Genomic DNA, 18,019 nt, shown 5'->3' with positions numbered 1-18,019 from the left:
GTGTAGGGCGGTTAGCTTTTAGGTTTGGGGGGGCTTTGCAGTGGTTTTGGATTTTATTCTGGAGGAGTTTTATTTTGTTGAGCATGGCGGACTGGATTCTCGCACACCAGGCTTTGTCTTTGGTTATCTCGTCTGCGGTAGCCGGGGGTGTGACTAGTTCATTAAAGAAAGCAAATAATTCTTTAGCTTGGTAATTGGCCTTTGAAATCCTCTCATTGAAAGAGTTGGATTTTGCTACTAAGATGGCATTTTTATATTGGAGGGCTATCTGTTTGAAAAGGCTCTTATTTAGGTCACTGGGATCAGTTTGCCAGTTTTTTAGTGACTGATGCGTTTGTGCTCGGAGGGTTTGGAGTTCATCCGAGAACCAAGAGTTGCAGTGAAATTATTTTTTTTCTTTCCTGCTTTGGCATTGGTGAGAGTATCATTAAAGATAGCTGATAGTATATTTGGGTCCTGAGAGAAAGGTGGTGCTAGGCAGGGGTTTTTGAGGTAGGGTCGCAAGTTGTCTGCGTGAGTTTTTTTTAGAACTTCTTGTTATGGCAGGTGGAGCGTGGGTGAGAGTCTTGGGAGTGGGGTTGGTGGGGATAAGGAATTCAATGCACGTGTGGTCCGTCCATGGAAAGGCGGTGTTTGAGGTAATGATGGATGCACAGTTGTGATCCATGATCCAGTCAAGGGTGCGGCCTTTGGAGTGAGTGGGGGAGAGGACTCCTTGGGAGAATCCTAGGTCTGCGAGTTCTTTAGCTAAGATTGTGGCGGATTTGTCCTGAGGATCATTGTATCCTAAATTTTGGTCTCCTAATAGAAGGATTTTGGAGGATGTTTTAATGTTGTTACTGAGCCGGTGGGAGAGGTGCTCTTGGAAGTCTGCTGGGAGTCCGCGAGGTCTATATAGGATGTGGATATTGATTAGATTATTGGGGGAGAGCGTAAGCTTGGCTGATAGGATATCAGCATTTCATCAGCATTTCCACCCCATGTACTATGGTCTGCTAGTCTAATGGACAGTGAGTCTTTGTGGATAAGGGGGACTCCCCCTCCAATCCTATCAGGTCTAACTTGCCTAAGGATCTAGTAGCCTGGGGGGTAGGGGTAGGGCTAGTGCAATGACTGGGCAGGAGGCATCATTGTGCCAGGTTTCGTGATGCATAGAAGATCCAGATTGTGTGTGGATAATAGGTCATTTATCTCTAAGGCATGTGCAGGTAGGGAGCGTACGTTCAGTAGTGCACATTTGAGAGGTGGGTATTGTGTGCCTTTAACATTTTTGTTTATACTAGTATGGGGTGAAGTGTGCTTGTTGTGGTGTGTGGTAGTGAAGGACTTAGTGCGTGGTAGAGTTGAGGCAAGTTGGGGTGGTGGGGAGAGAGGGGCAGTGCATTTGCTCATCTTGGTGTGGGGTAGTGGTGCAGTGCGGGTGCCTAATCTGGTATTTCTTGATGTGATGGGTGTGGGTGAGCAGAGTAAGTACCTAGGAAGTGATCGATTTCTGAGATTGTGGAGTCTAACAGCTAGGCTAGGTGGCTGAGACTGTGTGATATTATAGTCTGGTGCTGTGGCGTGTGAATTAAGTGCCGGGTGCTGGGTGTGGTGTGCTGGGTGTACATGGGGAGGCATAAGGGCCATTATTATGAGGACTATATAGAGGGCTGTTAGGCTGACTGGGCGGAGTGTGGCAGGGAGAGAGCAGGAGTATGTGTCTATTCTGTGAGTGGAGGGTGAACTCTTGGGCATCATGATAGTGGAGAGTGGCTGTGTGGGTGCGTGCAGCTGGTGTGTGACAGGCGATGACAGAGAGATCATGCGACTAATGCTGCGCAGTGGCAGGACATAGGTAGGTAGCAGTTCAACAAAAAGTAGAGTTCCTAGATTTGATTATCCATGTAGGGCAGGCAAAGGCTAAATGATGGCAGGACACAAGTGGGTAGCAATTCAGCAAAAGAAAATACAGTGCATGCACCATGGCTAGATACGATTTGCGTGGTCTGGATGGGGGTGCACAGTAAAAGGTGGCAACAGGCAGTTAGTGGCAGACAGAGCCTTCAGGGACGGATTTCAGTAGTTAAACAATTGTAATGGGAGCGGCGTGCCTAGCAGAGTTTCAGAGTACTTTAGTATGTTCATCCAGGGGTAGGGCGGCCGTGGGGCAGAGAGTCCGGCCGACGGCTGGGAAGGCGTGGACAGGCTTGGACAGGCGATTGGCCTTAGTGCAGGCCTTGGTGCTGGAGGCCGGTTTACACCTGCCGGCTTCCGGATAGGTCAATAAGAATGCCGGGCAGCCAATGGGTGATCCTGCAGCCTGGGAGGACCCAGAACAAGGAAGCAGGCAATTTAGAGATGTCGGGCGGCAATCTTGGAATGGCGCCGACAAGATGTGCAAGTCAGGGATCAGCTTTTAAAAGTAGAATTACGCTATGTAGCGCGGTTTGCAGCATATGGTGCAGAAACCTCTGGCAAGATTGGGGCAATGCGCATTCAATAGCGCTTTTAGAGGAATTTCGGCAACTTTTCGGTAAAAATATGGTTGAGCCCACGGGCCTACCTCAATGTGGGGGGAGAAGCTCCAGTTTCTCTCCCAGGCGTTGCACTGCTCCTGCAGTGTTCGGATGGGCTCCAACTCCTCCGGTGCATGGGGGATGAATAGGCACAGGCTGGGACAGGCGATTGGCCTTAGTGCAGGCCTTGGTACTCAACCACCCGGTAACCTACTCGTGTCTTCTAGGTTCACTGGTTGTTTCTGTTGTTGTTTCACAGCAACCGTTATTCTCAGACAACCCGGTAATCCTACTTTCTTCCCAGGGCTTACCGGTTTTCTGCTGTGCCTCTTCGTTCCTCTCTGCATTGCTTCGAGTGTGCTTCCTCCAGCGCTGCAGTCCCATAGTGTCGGTTGTAGTGCTGCACGGCTCACACGGCTTTCTCTCCTTAAACGGTGGACCCTTCCCACCTTGCCTTCTCAGTTCCTTCATCGGGTCTGCCGCTCCGACTTCTGCCATGGCGTCCCTGCCTTCAACGTGATGCTCAGCAAGCTTACGGTATGCAAGGTGATTCAGCGGCTGCATCGTTCCTCTCTCCAGCCTGCTGTCAGCTGCGACAAGGCCATATTTAAAGTTCCCGGTCTGATCATTAATTTCCCAAAAACTAGACTGAAGCGTTCGCTGCTCAGTCTTTGTAATTGTAGTGAAAATTCAAGTTCAGTGCGGTAAAAAGGCTCAAGCCGATCAGTTGCGGGAGTAATTGAAAGGCATGGAGAGGGCATTGATTGACGGCTGTACGGCTACATTTATGTGCTAGGCTGGAGAACGCCTATAATGATTATGCATCAGAGATCTATATAAATAGGTAAAAATACATTAATAAAAAGTAGGTGCTAACACGAGTTACAGGTAAGTATGCATTGATTTATACCAAAGGTAGACGTGCTGTAAACAGGCCTAAGAGTAGGTCTTCTTAGAGAAAACCCTTTTTTGTTAACGTGTTCAGTAGCTGAAAAAGCAAAAAGCACATTAAAACTGACACGCTCCCAGGATAACACAGTGAGAAAACGAGAAGCCTCAGATACATTCAGGGGCAGGCAGCAAAATCATGGTGCCAAGAGAAAGGAAGTGAAAGCACAACGTTTTATAATTCGGCAAATTATTATACAAAAACTGGTCTACTGACAGTTTCAAAGTGCCCAATGGCGGATTCAAGTTTCCCTTTAGCACATCCAGGCCTGGGAAAAAGTCTGGAGAGTTCTCAAAATGCAACATTACAGTGGTTCAAGGCTTTTTCTGGTGTCATGATCGAAGATGTTCTCATGAGAAACGGATGGAGCTGGCTGGCGGTAGATGGATAAAGATCTGCTGGTCAGCTCAATGACTCAATGTTTTAGCACTGGTGATGTAAGAAATGTGGGTTGGTATGTGACGGCAAAGAAGTAGTTGTGCATAGTGCTGAGCCCAATCATTGATGTGGAATTAATGTATTTCTATAAGGGAATGACGTTGTCCCACCAATTAGCTTGTAAGGAAGACTAACATAATGTTGCATAAATGTAATTAGATTGCTAGGGGCGTACTGTTTTCAGCGCTTTTATGCATTTCTGTTCCACCATTCTGTATGAATCTTGCTTTTCCAGCTGTGTCTGGATCCTGATTAAATTGTTTTAATTCTTGCACTGTGTAGGCTCCTTTTTGTATTAATAATTGGTGAATTCCTAAAACGACCCTTAGCACATTGTTGGAGGCCCCAACAAGATCCAGTTTTCCCAACCAGACGAGGTATTCCAGCTGTGCTCCGGGAGGGTGTGGGACAGCATTTGTAGATCAGAAGTACAGCGCTACAACGAGGAGGCTGTGCAGATGCAGACTTCTCAAAGGTCTGCCTGGTCTCAGCACTCCCCGCTCTCAGAAGACACTGCAGGCCTATAAATGAAAAATCGTGGTTGAGTGATTTGAGAATCTCCAAAAAGGATAGTGGAGTGTACCCGTGCACAAATGCGCAAGGGGAGGGATTATTTTTATCGTGTATAGGACGCACCCTCAAGAGGTGGAGGGCAACCGGCCATAGTAGTGGTAAATATTAGGTCCGCTTACCCGATGGGGAGTGGGCGGGCGGTGGCACATCTGTGTTAAGAGCAAAGGGTTGTGTAGTAAGGTGGCAGACCTTGTTAGACGAGAGTTGAGCGTAGTGCAGGCGATTGCTATAGTTGCGTCTTTTTTTTATATACGGTTAAGAGATATTGGAGGTTGTGTAGAGAAAGCAGTGTTTTTTTATAATTACAGTAGCTGTTCGTTAGTAGGTGGATTTATTTTTGTTCATTTGTTTTCAGTGTTTTGTGTGGCTACGGTAGGAGCGGAAAGACCAGAGCTGAACTAATATGTAAATATTGGAGGACCAGCACAATACGTGTAGGGGCGCGATTGAATGGAGATTGGAGCAACCCCTCGCTCGACCCACTAACATATGCATAATTGTTAAGGTGGTGGGCCTGTGGAAAAGGCCATTTATTTACTAACGGCAATTAACAGACAGGCCTGTGGAGAGGGCCAGTGTGTAAAATTGGTGTAAACGGGTGGGCTGGAAGAGAAGGCCAGTGTGTCTGAGATAGGGTGGACGAGGAAAAAATGGCAAGTATAACAATGAGTGCACGATTGAGAGTGTATGAGTGAGTACAGGTGAAAAAGGTGAGGAGAGGTAAGGTGTTTGGGAAATAGGTAGGTGGGGCCTAGAAACACTTGTAATGAGGCATGTTATAAATGCCATATGATATCAAGATAAAGGAAGGGAAAAAAGAGACCTCTAAAAAATTTATTTTTGAAATACACCAGAATCAAAAGGAAGGTGTTAAAATATCTATCTGATGGATACAACTCTTGATCGCACATGCAAAAAATTACCCCAGTATCGTGATAAAATAACATGCATTACTTACCGTAATAGCATTCCTGATGATTGTATCTGCTTAGATTCACATGCTGTGCATATAGTCCGACATCTAGTGATAACCGCAGAGTATTGCATCTTGTCTTTCGAGGATCAAAAGGGGACGTTGACATGGGCGTGCCTGTAACACTATCCCTAACGTGACATGTAGTTTACCCAAAATCCCTCATGCATCGAGGCCCCTACGATTGCATTTTTTCTGCCTTGAGGGAGGCTTATAACTATCGTGAGTGAGTACAGAAAAGAGAGAAGTAGTAAGAGGTCCATGTTCCTTCCATCCACGCGGGGATGAAGGGTGGGCCGCATGTGAATCTAAGCAGATACAATCATCAGAAATGCTATTGCGGTAAGTAATGCATGTCTTCTGATGCTTATTAATCTGCTTAGAATCACATGCTGTGCATAGACTAGCGAGCAGTACGAGTGTAGAACAGTGTGATGACATTGACAATCCACCTTGAGATGGCTGACTAAGAGACAGGATCCCCTTCTCTACCAGATGCCACAGAAACGAAAAAACTGGTTATTCTTCCTTAGTGGTTTAGTTCTTTCCAGGTAGTACATGACTGCCCTGCGCACATCAGTGTGTGTAGGCTTCTTTCCGCTATGTTAGTGGGGTTCTGGAAGAAAGTTGGCAGTTCTATTGACTGGTTCACATGGAATTTAGAAATAAATTTGGGCGCAAACCGAGGTTGAATGCGCAGAACCACCTTATCTCTGTGAATTGTAATAAAAGGGTCTAGAATTGAAAGGGCCTGCAGTTCACTGACTCTTCTTAATGAAGTGACTGTCACTAGGAAGACGGTTTTGTATGTAAGAGCTTTGAGACTTGCCTTATGCATAGGCTCAAAAGGAGACCCCATAAGTCTGGTTAATACCACATTTAGGTCCCAGCCGGGTTAGAAATGGGGGGATGAATTCTTTTAACCCCCTCCATGAAAGCTTTGATAACTGGGATCTTCCACCACAACACCTTCTGTTGGGACGTGGTGTAGGCTGAGAGTGCAGCTAAGTGAACCTTCAGGGAATTAAAAACTAGACCCGAGTCTAATAAGTGACTCAGGTATAATACAATATGAGTAGGAGAGTAGTCAGTAGGATTGATGCACTTGGAATTGCACCAGATGATGAAGCGTTTCCACTTATTGGAGTAGCAATGTCTGGTGTTAGTCTTTCTTGCTTCCTTTAGTATATACATGAATCTCTGTGGAGGTTGGAGATACTCTATGACCTCAGGAGCCAGGCCGCTAAGTTGAGAGTCTGCGGGCATGATATGCAAATTACACTGTCTTTCACTCTGACTCAATCAGGAACATGAGCTCAATGTCTTTCTCTAAATTAGTTGTCCAATTCACCCAATGCTATAACACCCAAATATATATCTTCCGCAATTGGTTAAGATTTAATTACAAGTCAGAAATGTATTTCACTGTATTTGCCATTACTTATCAAGGTTACTACTACTCTTTGCTGCACCTGAAACTTGTCTCTATGCACTTTTCACCAATTACAACTATGTGGATTTGCATATAATTACTCATTTAACACTGCAATATTGCATCTATTGGTTCTAGCATTCACAGCTCCATCTCTTCACCCAGACACAGTACCTCTGCCAGGAGTCCTGCTGGCATAATCCTGTTTCACAACATTCATCTTTAGACTAGAAATCTAACTGTCTTAGCCGACTCACGTTAGACTGCCTTTTCGAACTTCGGTTTGAAATAAAATAAAATTAAGATACAGACTTTGTGCAGACTTGCAAACTCAATATTTCACACATACAGTTAATATGTCTCCAGCATGGTTACAGAAGGGTTCATACACTATATTGCAACAATCATAGCTCAATGCAACTTTTACAAGTAGTTAATCCGCTTCTAAAAGCATTTCCAGAAAGGGGTTGGTTGCTATGCAAGGAACCGATCATGTGATCCATCACATTACCGGAAGCGAATTACAGAATACCATAGCAACGGGCACTCACAAGGCGAAGACATACGCCTTCCGACAGCGTACCTCAACTCTGCAAGGAAGCAGAAAGTATCATTGCTGAATGCAACAATGCGATAAACCTGGTAAGTGATACCTTGTAAACGAATCTCATAAATTTAGTTTCTAAAGGCTAACCCTTTCGCAAATCCAATCACCTATATTTACGAACTTTACGGGTATTTCTGTTAACATTTCAGTTACCTGCAAACTTATCAAGATGAGCCAACCGGCACCATATTTCGCAAGCGACATGCACATACTATAAGAAAAACAAACATTACGCTTTGAAAGTCACAGGTAAATCGAAAATAAGAGAGCACTCGTACTACACACTAAGATGCTGTATATTCTATGAAAGAGAAAGACAAAAGAGTCCCAGAAACAAGCTACCTATTGATGTCAACATACGGGTTGAAGATTTAGATTAGTAGGAGGCAACTATAACTGAAAAATCTTGTGTGGAAGCATATATCACAAGATGTGCACAAGAGCCTGGTATTGCAAAATATATAACCGATTTTATTTATCTAGTACATGCTAAAAAGCAAGGACATCAAAGGTCCATATTTGTTAAAAGAAAATGGAAAAAAACCACAACAACATATAGCAATATATGATCATAGTAAAACACAGTAAATTCAAAAATATATACACGTACAAATCAATCTGTTGGCAAGTAGCAACACTTAATAAAGCTCATTGTCAACTTAAAGTGATGTTAGTATAACAAGGTGACTTCCAATCATAAACAAGTCAATGATTTTTTTATAAGATGTGTCGACAGAGGTAACTCTGTTTCCAGCCTTAGATATGTAAAACACTTGGATAATACGTGTTAACTGTTATAACCGGGCAGCTGATGATCCGACTAAGGCTTTCGTCAGGACACACAGAGGACACCTGATGTTGGATGTCGTGTTTTCAAGGGTGGTGTTTTTTGTCATCCGTTATATCTAAACATAAACATAAAAACCGGCTTAGTGATAGTGTTGCCTCATTTTTCTTAATATCTCCAACCAGTTCGCAAATATCTGAATGTGCATCATGGGCACATTATTATTATGTACTCAGTGTACCCCTTTTCAATGACAGGATATAGTTCATTTTTTTATTTTAGATTGATATATATATATATATCTTTCTTCTTTCACTAATCTATTGTTAATTCAAATGAACCTAGTTTCAAGGCCCTGATCTGAGAAGCATAGATACAGAGTATATGGGGGCTTAGTCCGATAAATGAGAGGTAGGCGGTCCAAAAATATAAACAAATATATTTATTTTTAGATAGATTTCTAAATATGCCTGTTCACATTATAACCTCTGTTTCTAATGTTACCTGGGCAATTTCTTCAAGCGAGCTCAAGAAGGTTTAAGCGATGTATGAGAACCGTATAGCAAATCCACTTATGCTGATGAATAGGGATATTACGACCCGGATGTACAGTTTGGATTGTCTGCCCCTGTAGTAGGAATAACACATACGGGCGTGCTAGTGAGCATTTGTTTTACCTATGGCAATACATGTTACCAAAGTTTATTTGTATAAATTGCCATTTCATACCTTCAATTTTCTTTTTGCCCCATACGGAAATGTTTTCCAGCTGTATTATCGTGACGGCATATGGAGAAAGCTTGCTCCAGCGGAACCGAATTCTGGAGATTCTTTTCTAGATGCTCTTGTTGTTCGAGCGTTCTGTAATAATTAGTTGTTGACATGGCAGTCTGTTAGGACCATGACTTAAATGCAAGTATTCAATTTTAGAAAGGTTCAATAGTTGTTAAATATGAGTACAACACTTACTTTGGTGCCCGTGCAAAACATGGCGTATCAAAGTCCGTGTTTGGATGCAGATCGAAGCCGTGGATCACATGATCCGCTTATTAGAGTCAACGTGCTTTTCCAGATGCTCTTGTTATTCGAGCGTTGTGAAATGATTAATCATAGACATGACAATCTGTTAGCGCCATGCCTCGAATAATTGCAACTATTTAACTTTAGAAAGATTGAGTAGTTGTTAAATCTGAATACAACACTTACTTTAGTGCCCGGAGAGCCGCGGCGTGTCCAAGTCCGTGTATAGATGCAGATCAAAGTCGTGGGTCACATGATCCGCTTGTTAAAGTCAACGTTTGATGTGATGACGTCATCACGTTGTTGTCTAACTCTAGCAAGTGAGCGCAGTTAGTGAGGACACCCACCCACGTCTCTATACATTACTTTAGGTGACAGTGAATAATCACCTAACCCTCCCCACTGCTGCAGCACACCCCAGATGACAGTTTGAATAATTAATTTTTGAAAAGGAATGCACAATTCCAGCATAGGGCTTTTTTCACAAAATCTTTTGTTTTTTAGAAGTTGGAAGGGGTCGCATCAATAGAAGCATGTGTGACTTCTTAAATGCTGCTGGAATGTTCTACTGTGAGAATGAGAACATTGATTCACGATACATACACCTTTTCTCCATAAATGGCATGTCTTTGTCGTACAGTGGCAATTAAATGTTCCGCAATCTACAAACTGCACTGAAGAGCCTATTGTAAGAATGTGAGCTAATGTTGAAAACACACATTTATGTATGAAAACATCAAAAAACAGTGTTTCTATGAAAGCACCTTTAAAAAAACAAAAAACAAAAAAAAAAGAAAAATCCCAAAGGTTCTTTTAAGAGCCACCACAACTAACAACGTCTGCTCCCCTGGTGCAAAGTTATTCCCCCACTCCTGCGTGCGCCCAGCACGTGTTACATACGCACCTTTTGCAGAGGACACCCATATATGGGCCTGCAGAAACTACGGGATTAGGCAACAAAGTTTATGGGTGTGGTGTGTACGGACAGACTGTGCTACACAGTGTATTTGTGGACAGAAATGCAGAGGGTGCAGCTATGGCTGCGTGTTTCACGAGGCACATCGTCCGGGTTTTAGGGGATTCTGACATACATTGACTGAAAGTGAATGGAAAATACTGTGCAGTGGCTACTCATTTTGCAATCTATGATATGCATGTGTACTGCTATGGAGTAGCTACAATGAAGTGCCTGATTTTGGTTTCTCTGTGTGACACATTGGTGATATGCATTCATGCCGATATTATTGTTGTTGATTGTGCAGGGAAAATTGAACAGCATGTTACACAAGTTTCAGTGTAGTTTGCGATGAAGGAGGCACTTGCCCAGTTCATGCGTTTGTTTCCGATCTCTTACATACGTTTTTACTGCATTATGCAGACACCGATGTGGGAGCGTCATTTTCTATTTGGTCCATGAATGCAGACAGCGATGTACATTGGAAAGAAGTGTATTTCTGCCTTTCTTCGACATGTGCCAATGACATACTTCGCCCTTGGGAATATGACGTTTCACAGCACAAATACTTTTCATCAGCGATAACGTTCATCTTAGTGTGCCAGGAATCCCGATTTTTGTACTCCCCCATGTACATTAGTTTGGTGCCCTTCTTGAAAGTATTCATATTTTTTTGTAGTTAGTGTTGCGCTGTGACTTTCTTGAAAACGCATTTGTACAGCGACCCCTTTTCTAACCAATTCAACTACAGTGTTTACCACATGGCCACGTGTCCAGCCCTGCATGCATGCATTGGCAATTCCGTTGTTGATCTGTGAAAGGCGCCTTCTTTATTTACCTTTTGTTCCTTTCCCAGTTCATTTGCATTTAGTATGGTGTTCTCACACATGAAACAGAACCACAGAAGGAACAACAGCAAAGGTCCGGTACAGAAGGGGCAGCACCTACCTGGATACTAAAGGGGGATGTGCCGGGAGACAGAATGATTGGGTGGCCCTCACGTACATAGGCGCCAGTCATTGTAATGCTCCTTTAAGGACCGGTCCCACACACTTCAAAGTACCTTCCCTCTGTACAGTAGCGCATTCCAGTACATTCACAATACAATGCCCTTTGTCGGGTAAGGGTCTGTAGTGCGGCACATGGTTTGCTAAGGTTGTTTTACAGCTCTGCTGCCCTACAGGAGTGCCCCTCTTGTTGCCCGCAGCAGATGTGGGAAATGCTGTACATGAAAGTAGGCTACGTAATTGTTGGAAGGACGGTAACCTGCCCACTGGTCCCATGTGCTTTCATTTCAGTTGTTGTCACATGCATAATAAACACTTTATGCTACGCCATTAGTGTTAGGGGTAGCATTCACGGATATGCATACATTGTGGAATACAAGAATGTTTACAACAACAGGAAACACAGCTTCATTACGTGCAGCAGGAAGCCATTTATTGTGTGCAACCCATGCAGCAACAGCGCTTTCTAGCCACCACGAAGGTTGTTTGCGCTCTGCATATTCTGCTGCTTCCCTATTTGGCTTTAAATGCACTAGTATGTGCGTGAGGAAGGTGCATCAGCTTTGCCATTTTGCAGACTTAGTACAAACTGTCCCACCTGCAGTTACATGTTTTCTTCAACTGCACGACTGGTAGGCCTCCTCTTGATACTTTCCGTCACACTGCCGCGGGTCATGGAAAGGCAAACAGCAGATAAATCAAAGTAATGCGACATTTACCACGCCCACGTGACACTGCAGATTGGTGTTGCTTGTTTACCAGTTGCCGTTATACAGTAAGGAGTACTTTAGCCACACATTGGTAGGTTTGCAGAGCCACCCACGAAGTCGGCAGCAGTACTTTAAATTCGGTAGTTTAGTGCATGAATCCGTTGGGCTAGCGACAGGGGCGGTGTTACCAGCATACAGTGGATGACCTATACATGGGTCTAGGTGTGGAACGGAAACACGTGCCCTTCCACAACTACTTACAAGTGCATTCGAAGATGCGGACATGCGGCCACTAATGGAGCCCTAAGGATAGCTGCAGGGTGATTGTACAAACGACAACCAGATGCAGTGTCCCTAGGAAACGTCCATATTGCTCATCTGTGGTTATCTCGGACAGTAGTGTGCGGTACAGATTTATCATGTGCTGTTAACAGAAAAAGAGAGCCTCCTGACCCACTAAACTACATTTACTATGTACATCTGTAATTGGTACGATACACCAACTCCATTCGGAAAAGTAAGGGGTAGCGCAAATGGATACATACACCAGACAATTTGCCCTTTCCACACGGTTATCATGAGGGCAGGCAAGGAACCAGTAACAAACCGTTGTTAACGGGACGGTATGGTTATGTGACCGTAGCAAATACCTTTCCTCTTTACAGAAAACGGTATGCTAAAGCAACATTCTGCTTACAGTACCCTACTAAAAACCTATGAAATGCACTAACGAAAACATTGTTAAAGGGGCGTTATGGTTAAGTTGCGCTGCAAAAACCTATGAATTTCAATGGAAAAATGTTGTTACAGGGAAGTTATGGTTACAGGTAAAACCGAAAAACCCACAAAATTCAACAGCTGTGGTAAGCTAAGCAACCATAACTCGTGCCACCAGTGTGCACTGCAAGGACTAACACCCATGACATCAAAGATGGCATCACAAATCTCATTCATGACATCACATGTGTGGCTCCCTCTGTTTTGTTCACTACCCTAAGTAGAGGAGGTGCTTTTCTTCAATAACAGTCAGGAACAAACCATTCAAAAGTTATTTGTGTACAGCACCCTTATCATATGTTCTTACACACCTTTCCTTACGATTCACTCATATTATATGATACATATACATATAGGGGAAGAGGAAACTGTAAAACAGCACTGGTTTCTGTGCATGAAGTTAATCAGTTATGTGAACAGTTTCTGGTAATATTGCTCCTTTTTAGCTTACTTTAATTCCTTGTATATGGTCATGTTTGTATGCATTATGCTGTCTTTATGATTTCTGTGCAGTAGTGCAAATATGTAGTTATAAAGGCAATGGTAGCTACTTCTTACATGTTTCAAAGTACCCGAAACTCTAAAACGAATGCATTCATGATTTTACTATGTAACATGGAAAGATTTTGAAGGTTACACTTCCATGAGGCATGGTGCAGACAATGGGTGCGTTTGCACATGAGTTCCTTCATGTACAGTGAAGAAGTGTGTAATACTATGGTGTGTATAGCAATGCATTCCTCCATGACATATTTGTCTCATGATAGTTCTTCCAATAGTCTTTCATAGTTTTCTGCCGCCATTACAATAACAATCCCTTGAGGAGGCTTCCTATTAAAAGCAAATGCACATGTGATGAATGAGATTTGTGATGCCATCTTGGATGTCATGGGTGTTAGTCCTTGCGGTGCACACTGGTGGCACGAGTTATGGTTGCTTAGCTTACCATAACTGTCGAATTTCATGGGTTTTTCGGTTTTACCTCTAACCATAACGTCCCTGTAACAATGTTTTCCCATTAAAATTGATAGGTTTTTGCTAGTGCAGCTTAACCATAACGTCCCTTTAACAATGTTTTTGTTAGTGTACATATACACATAAATATAAAACGCAGCCTGCAGCAGGGCCATGTAGTTATGGTTAAGATGCTCAACCTAGGAAGAGCACTTTTTGGGCGGCTTATAATTTTGGTGCCATTTGATGAATCCTCACCAAACTTTGCAAAAAAAAATATATACATGGCAACCTCTGAATGATTATGCGAAGTTTGGTGTGACTTGGTCAAGGGGGGGGCCAAAGTTGTAACGGGTCCCAAAACTTTTGAAATCCTCATAGACATAATGGAAAAAAGATTTTGCTCACACCTACAGCCCAAACAGCTGCAAAAATTGGCACCAAAGTTGCATGAGGGGCTTGGTGCCGAAAGTGTTCTTTTGCAAGTTTGGTGTAAATCTGTACAGTAGTTTTTTTCAAAATGGCCATAAAGTAGGTAAAACAAAATTAGTGATATCTGCGTTCGGTCCATGAACTCAATTCCTGATTTGGTGTCCGCTGACACTTCTGTAACAGAGAGCTGCGTGGCGTTTGCGGACATCATACGCATCCGCTGATTGTTCAATTAAAAACGTGAGGTGCATCAAAACATTTGAAACGGGCGCCATGTTGGATTCTATATATTAGTAGGAAAGTCCATTTGAGCCAATTCACACATTCCACAATGCCACCTAATAGACATCACTGGAAGTTCACCTCCAGTTCTGAGCCACAACAGCCAGGCATTGTGGGTATGTAAATTATCTCAAATGCAAACCTTTTTCTCCAGGAAATTGTCTTTGTCTAAGAGGGCAGTGCTACTTTATACATAGCTTAATCAACCCAAGACAGACATTTGCAAGGCTGCCAGGACAACAACATACCCGGTTTCACCCTTATTAGGGATCATCAGTGCAGTATAGTCCCAACAGCCTTGTGGTTGGACCATTTTGAGCTAATGTGCATACCGACAATGCCTTGCTGCTGTGGCACAGAACTGGAGGTGAACTTCCAGCGATAGCTACTAGGTGGCGGTGTGTAATGTGTGACTTGGCTCAAATGGACTTTGCTACTTTCACATTTCAGGTTAACATTTTTTTTTTCCAAACCCACCATAACTTTCTTGGTGTTGTGAAAACATGGCCAAATGCTCAGACAGGCTGTCAGGACGATACTGCACTGATGATCCCTAATAACGGTGAAACCAGGTAAATAGTTGTTCTTGCAGCCTTGCAAATGTCTGTCTTGGGGTTATTAAGCTATGTACAAAGTAGCACTGCCCTCTTACACAAAGAACATTTCCTGGAGAAAAAGGTCTGCATCTGAGCTCATTTGCTTACCCACAATGCCTTACTGTTGTGGCTCAGAACTGGAAGTGAACTTCCAGCGATGGCTACTAGGTGGCGGTGTGGAATGTTTGACTTGATTCAAATGGACTTTCCTACTGTCACATTTTAGGTGAAAGTTTTTTTTCCAAACCTTTTCATCCCACCATAACATTTTTGGTGGTGTTATAGATATAGATTAGCTGAGGATGTTTAATTATTAAAAAAAAAGAGTTCTATGAATTTCAATACAATTGTTAAGCCTAAACATGCCATGTATCTCATGTCTGTTTCTTCATGTTTAATACAACACTGGACGTACCTCAATACCTCTGCCACTAGCATACAGCGACCACCACCCAAAAAGAATTTGGTATAGCTGGTCTTGCATAGACTCTCCCAACAATAGCAATCTATCTCTAACTCCCAACAGCACCCACCCACGTGTCTGACCTTTCTTAGGCTGCTTAGTCGAGCCTTGCCAGGCACCCATGTTCTAGAACGGCAACAGGTACACACGCATTCCCCCCCGTAGAATTTTCCAACCACATTGACTACAGTCACCAAGGGCGTTCAGCCAAGGAAAAAGTGCATTGAGGCCCCACTGGGGTAAGAGCACTATAAAACTAACCAAATACAATACAAGTCAAATACATCCCTTCTACTTCAGTACTTGTTTTTACCATTACCTGTGAGTCATGCTGCAAACAGACAAGTCAAATAAAAGTACTACAATATTTAGTTGGCAAGGGAGCACTTCTGTTCCTTTAATGTATATGTATAAAAGGAGCTTGTCAGTCTGTAATATATATTTGTTTCAACCACATCAGACTAGGGGTTATACGCCATAGGGTATCCATCTGCTACACAGTTTTTGAGCAGCACAGTGGAGAAGAAACTCATTTTAAGCATTGGGTTACTTGACTAGTCATGAGCCTTGCTACTTTCTACACATTGCTTTACTCTGCCACTCTTCCACCATCCAAGACATGTAGGTGCCCCCTACTACTCCAACTTTAGCCTACTGGGGGATTTAAGTGCTTAAGCCCATTACTAGTGGGTCTGTTTTCTGTTTCCCATGCATTACTAGACGGGCATTCACCTTTGAAACAGTATTTTCTTATTGTATAAGAGCCAAACAAGTGAACAATAAATAAATAAAATGTTACTAATTGTATCCGCCTCAGATGTATTATTTGCTGGCCTATCCAACAAGCAGCTTGCACACAGCTTTCTGCAGTAGGTGAATCAACGAACTTGGGTACCCTACAAATTATATTTAAATTAATGACTCTGTGGATGTCCCATCTTGAGGATAGGTGAAAAATAACGATTCATATAACTGAAATATAGTCATGGAGGTGAAAGTAGGGTAAAATCAAAAGTGGTGCAATGTAACGTAAGCACAACCATTGGTTGCACTACAAAAGTGGTGGATTGGTGGATTTGAATTAATTCTGGCCACTAGAATTGCTCTTGGCTGCCTTGAGTGTTATCGTTTTTTTAAACCACGTTTGTCCCATTATAGATGGGGACCAGACAGTTGCAAACAAACCACGGCCCTGCCACCAATGTGTGTGTGGTGTGAAAGGTTGCCCAGGGCAATGCTAGTGGTTATTATTAATTTAAAACCTTCAATTCGTCACGTTTTAGTGGCTAGCAGGCCGTGATTAAAAAGCAACGTCTGCAGTGTTTCTCCCCACAGGCATGTGCTGTGATGTCACTTACCGTAATGTTACTTCCCATGACACCACCTGGGTCAAGAGTTGGCGGCCGCCCTAAGTGCTTCTTGCTAGCACTGTGTATTCACCCACCGAGTTTATTTTACTGCGATCCCCGTAGAGGAATGTGAAGAGGAGACCACCCACCAGGAAAGGAACAGTGCAGGAAGCCTCGGTTGACCTTGGTGATGTTGGCGGCGATGAGCTTCTCCAGTAGGGTCAGTGAGACTGGCATGCCGTCTCCGCTCCTCCGCGCCTGGCGCTGGATCTCATTGAGTTTTTTCTTCACCTCAGCCCGCAGGTCCCGGTACTTGTGCTGCAGCTCGTCTTTTGTGCGCACCACTACGCCCTGCCCGTTGATGGACTCCACCAGCCGGTGCCAAACCTCCTTGCGCCTCTGGTCGTTCTTTCGCTGGCCCTCTCCGTACAGAAGCTCGTAGTTGTGGTGCACCGTGTGGATCAGCAGCTGAAGTTCCTCGTAGGTATAGTTTGGCTTTCTTGGCCTCTTGCCTGTTTTTCGGAGGCTTGCATAATCCCCTGGCTCTAGCGAAGAAGCCATAGCCCGTGGCACCTATCACCTATACAGGTGCACTCCGCATGGAGGGTGGGGGAAGAGCCACCTTGACATTTGCACTCCGGCAACAACCTGATGCAGGCAGAAGTAGAGTTTCTGTTTGACATGCATCACAGAACAGGAAACCGATGTCCCTCCCCTTAACCAATCCGAGTGCGAAGAAACCCAAATACAACCAATCACTTGGAAGGCAAGAATATAGCGACCAATCACTGAAACATAGACATACCCATACCCAATCTTAAGTCAGAAAAAAAACAGACATTCAAACTAGTCTTCCAATCGCAGATCTGATGCTCCATACTTGACACTAGAAAGCTGTCAAACTTCACAGTACTAAACACCTTTAGAAATAGTGTTCAGGTGCCAATCGTAAGTTTCGTTCATTTCCTGTTTATAAAATGGAAACTGGCATTCAGAGACGAGCGCGATGTTCTAGCTTACTCAACATGCTGTCACAAACCCCTTATATATTCCGTTCATTTTCGTGTCACCCACATAAAGATGGTAGGCTGCTGCAATTTTTGTTGCGCTTCAAGTTCCCATCACTAAGATGGCCACCGCTCTCGCTGTTTAGTTCAACTCCCAAACGCCGATGGCTGCTACTTGCGGCTATTCCAGAGCGTTAATATCCCGTGTTT

General features: G+C 43.6%; 1 protein-coding gene across 2 annotated transcripts in view; it reads right to left on the bottom strand.

Annotated features, from left to right (window-relative positions):
* The window catches only part of LOC138514139 (uncharacterized), a 338,787-nt gene extending 321,225 nt beyond the window's left edge, over positions 1-17,562 (bottom strand). Inside the window, exon 1 of one of the 2 annotated variants that reach the window (XR_011281880.1) lies at positions 16,812-17,088. Coding sequence is in view for 1 of the 2 variants with exons in the window: in XM_069629438.1 (XP_069485539.1) it covers positions 16,952-17,363 (412 nt within the window). In the remaining variant the exon portion in view is untranslated. Of the gene's footprint in view, positions 1-16,811 lie in introns of both variants that reach the window. The other variant, XM_069629438.1, reaches the window with a different exon arrangement.
* Positions 17,563-18,019: the final 457 nt, after the last annotated feature.

Source organism: Ambystoma mexicanum, chromosome 12 (assembly GCF_040938575.1).
Source record: "Ambystoma mexicanum isolate Mex_15411 chromosome 12, UKY_AmexF1_1, whole genome shotgun sequence".
Lineage (NCBI taxonomy): Eukaryota > Metazoa > Chordata > Amphibia > Caudata > Ambystomatidae > Ambystoma > Ambystoma mexicanum.
Note: the sequence above shows the minus strand (reverse complement) of the source record. Positions and strands in the feature narration are given on the sequence as shown.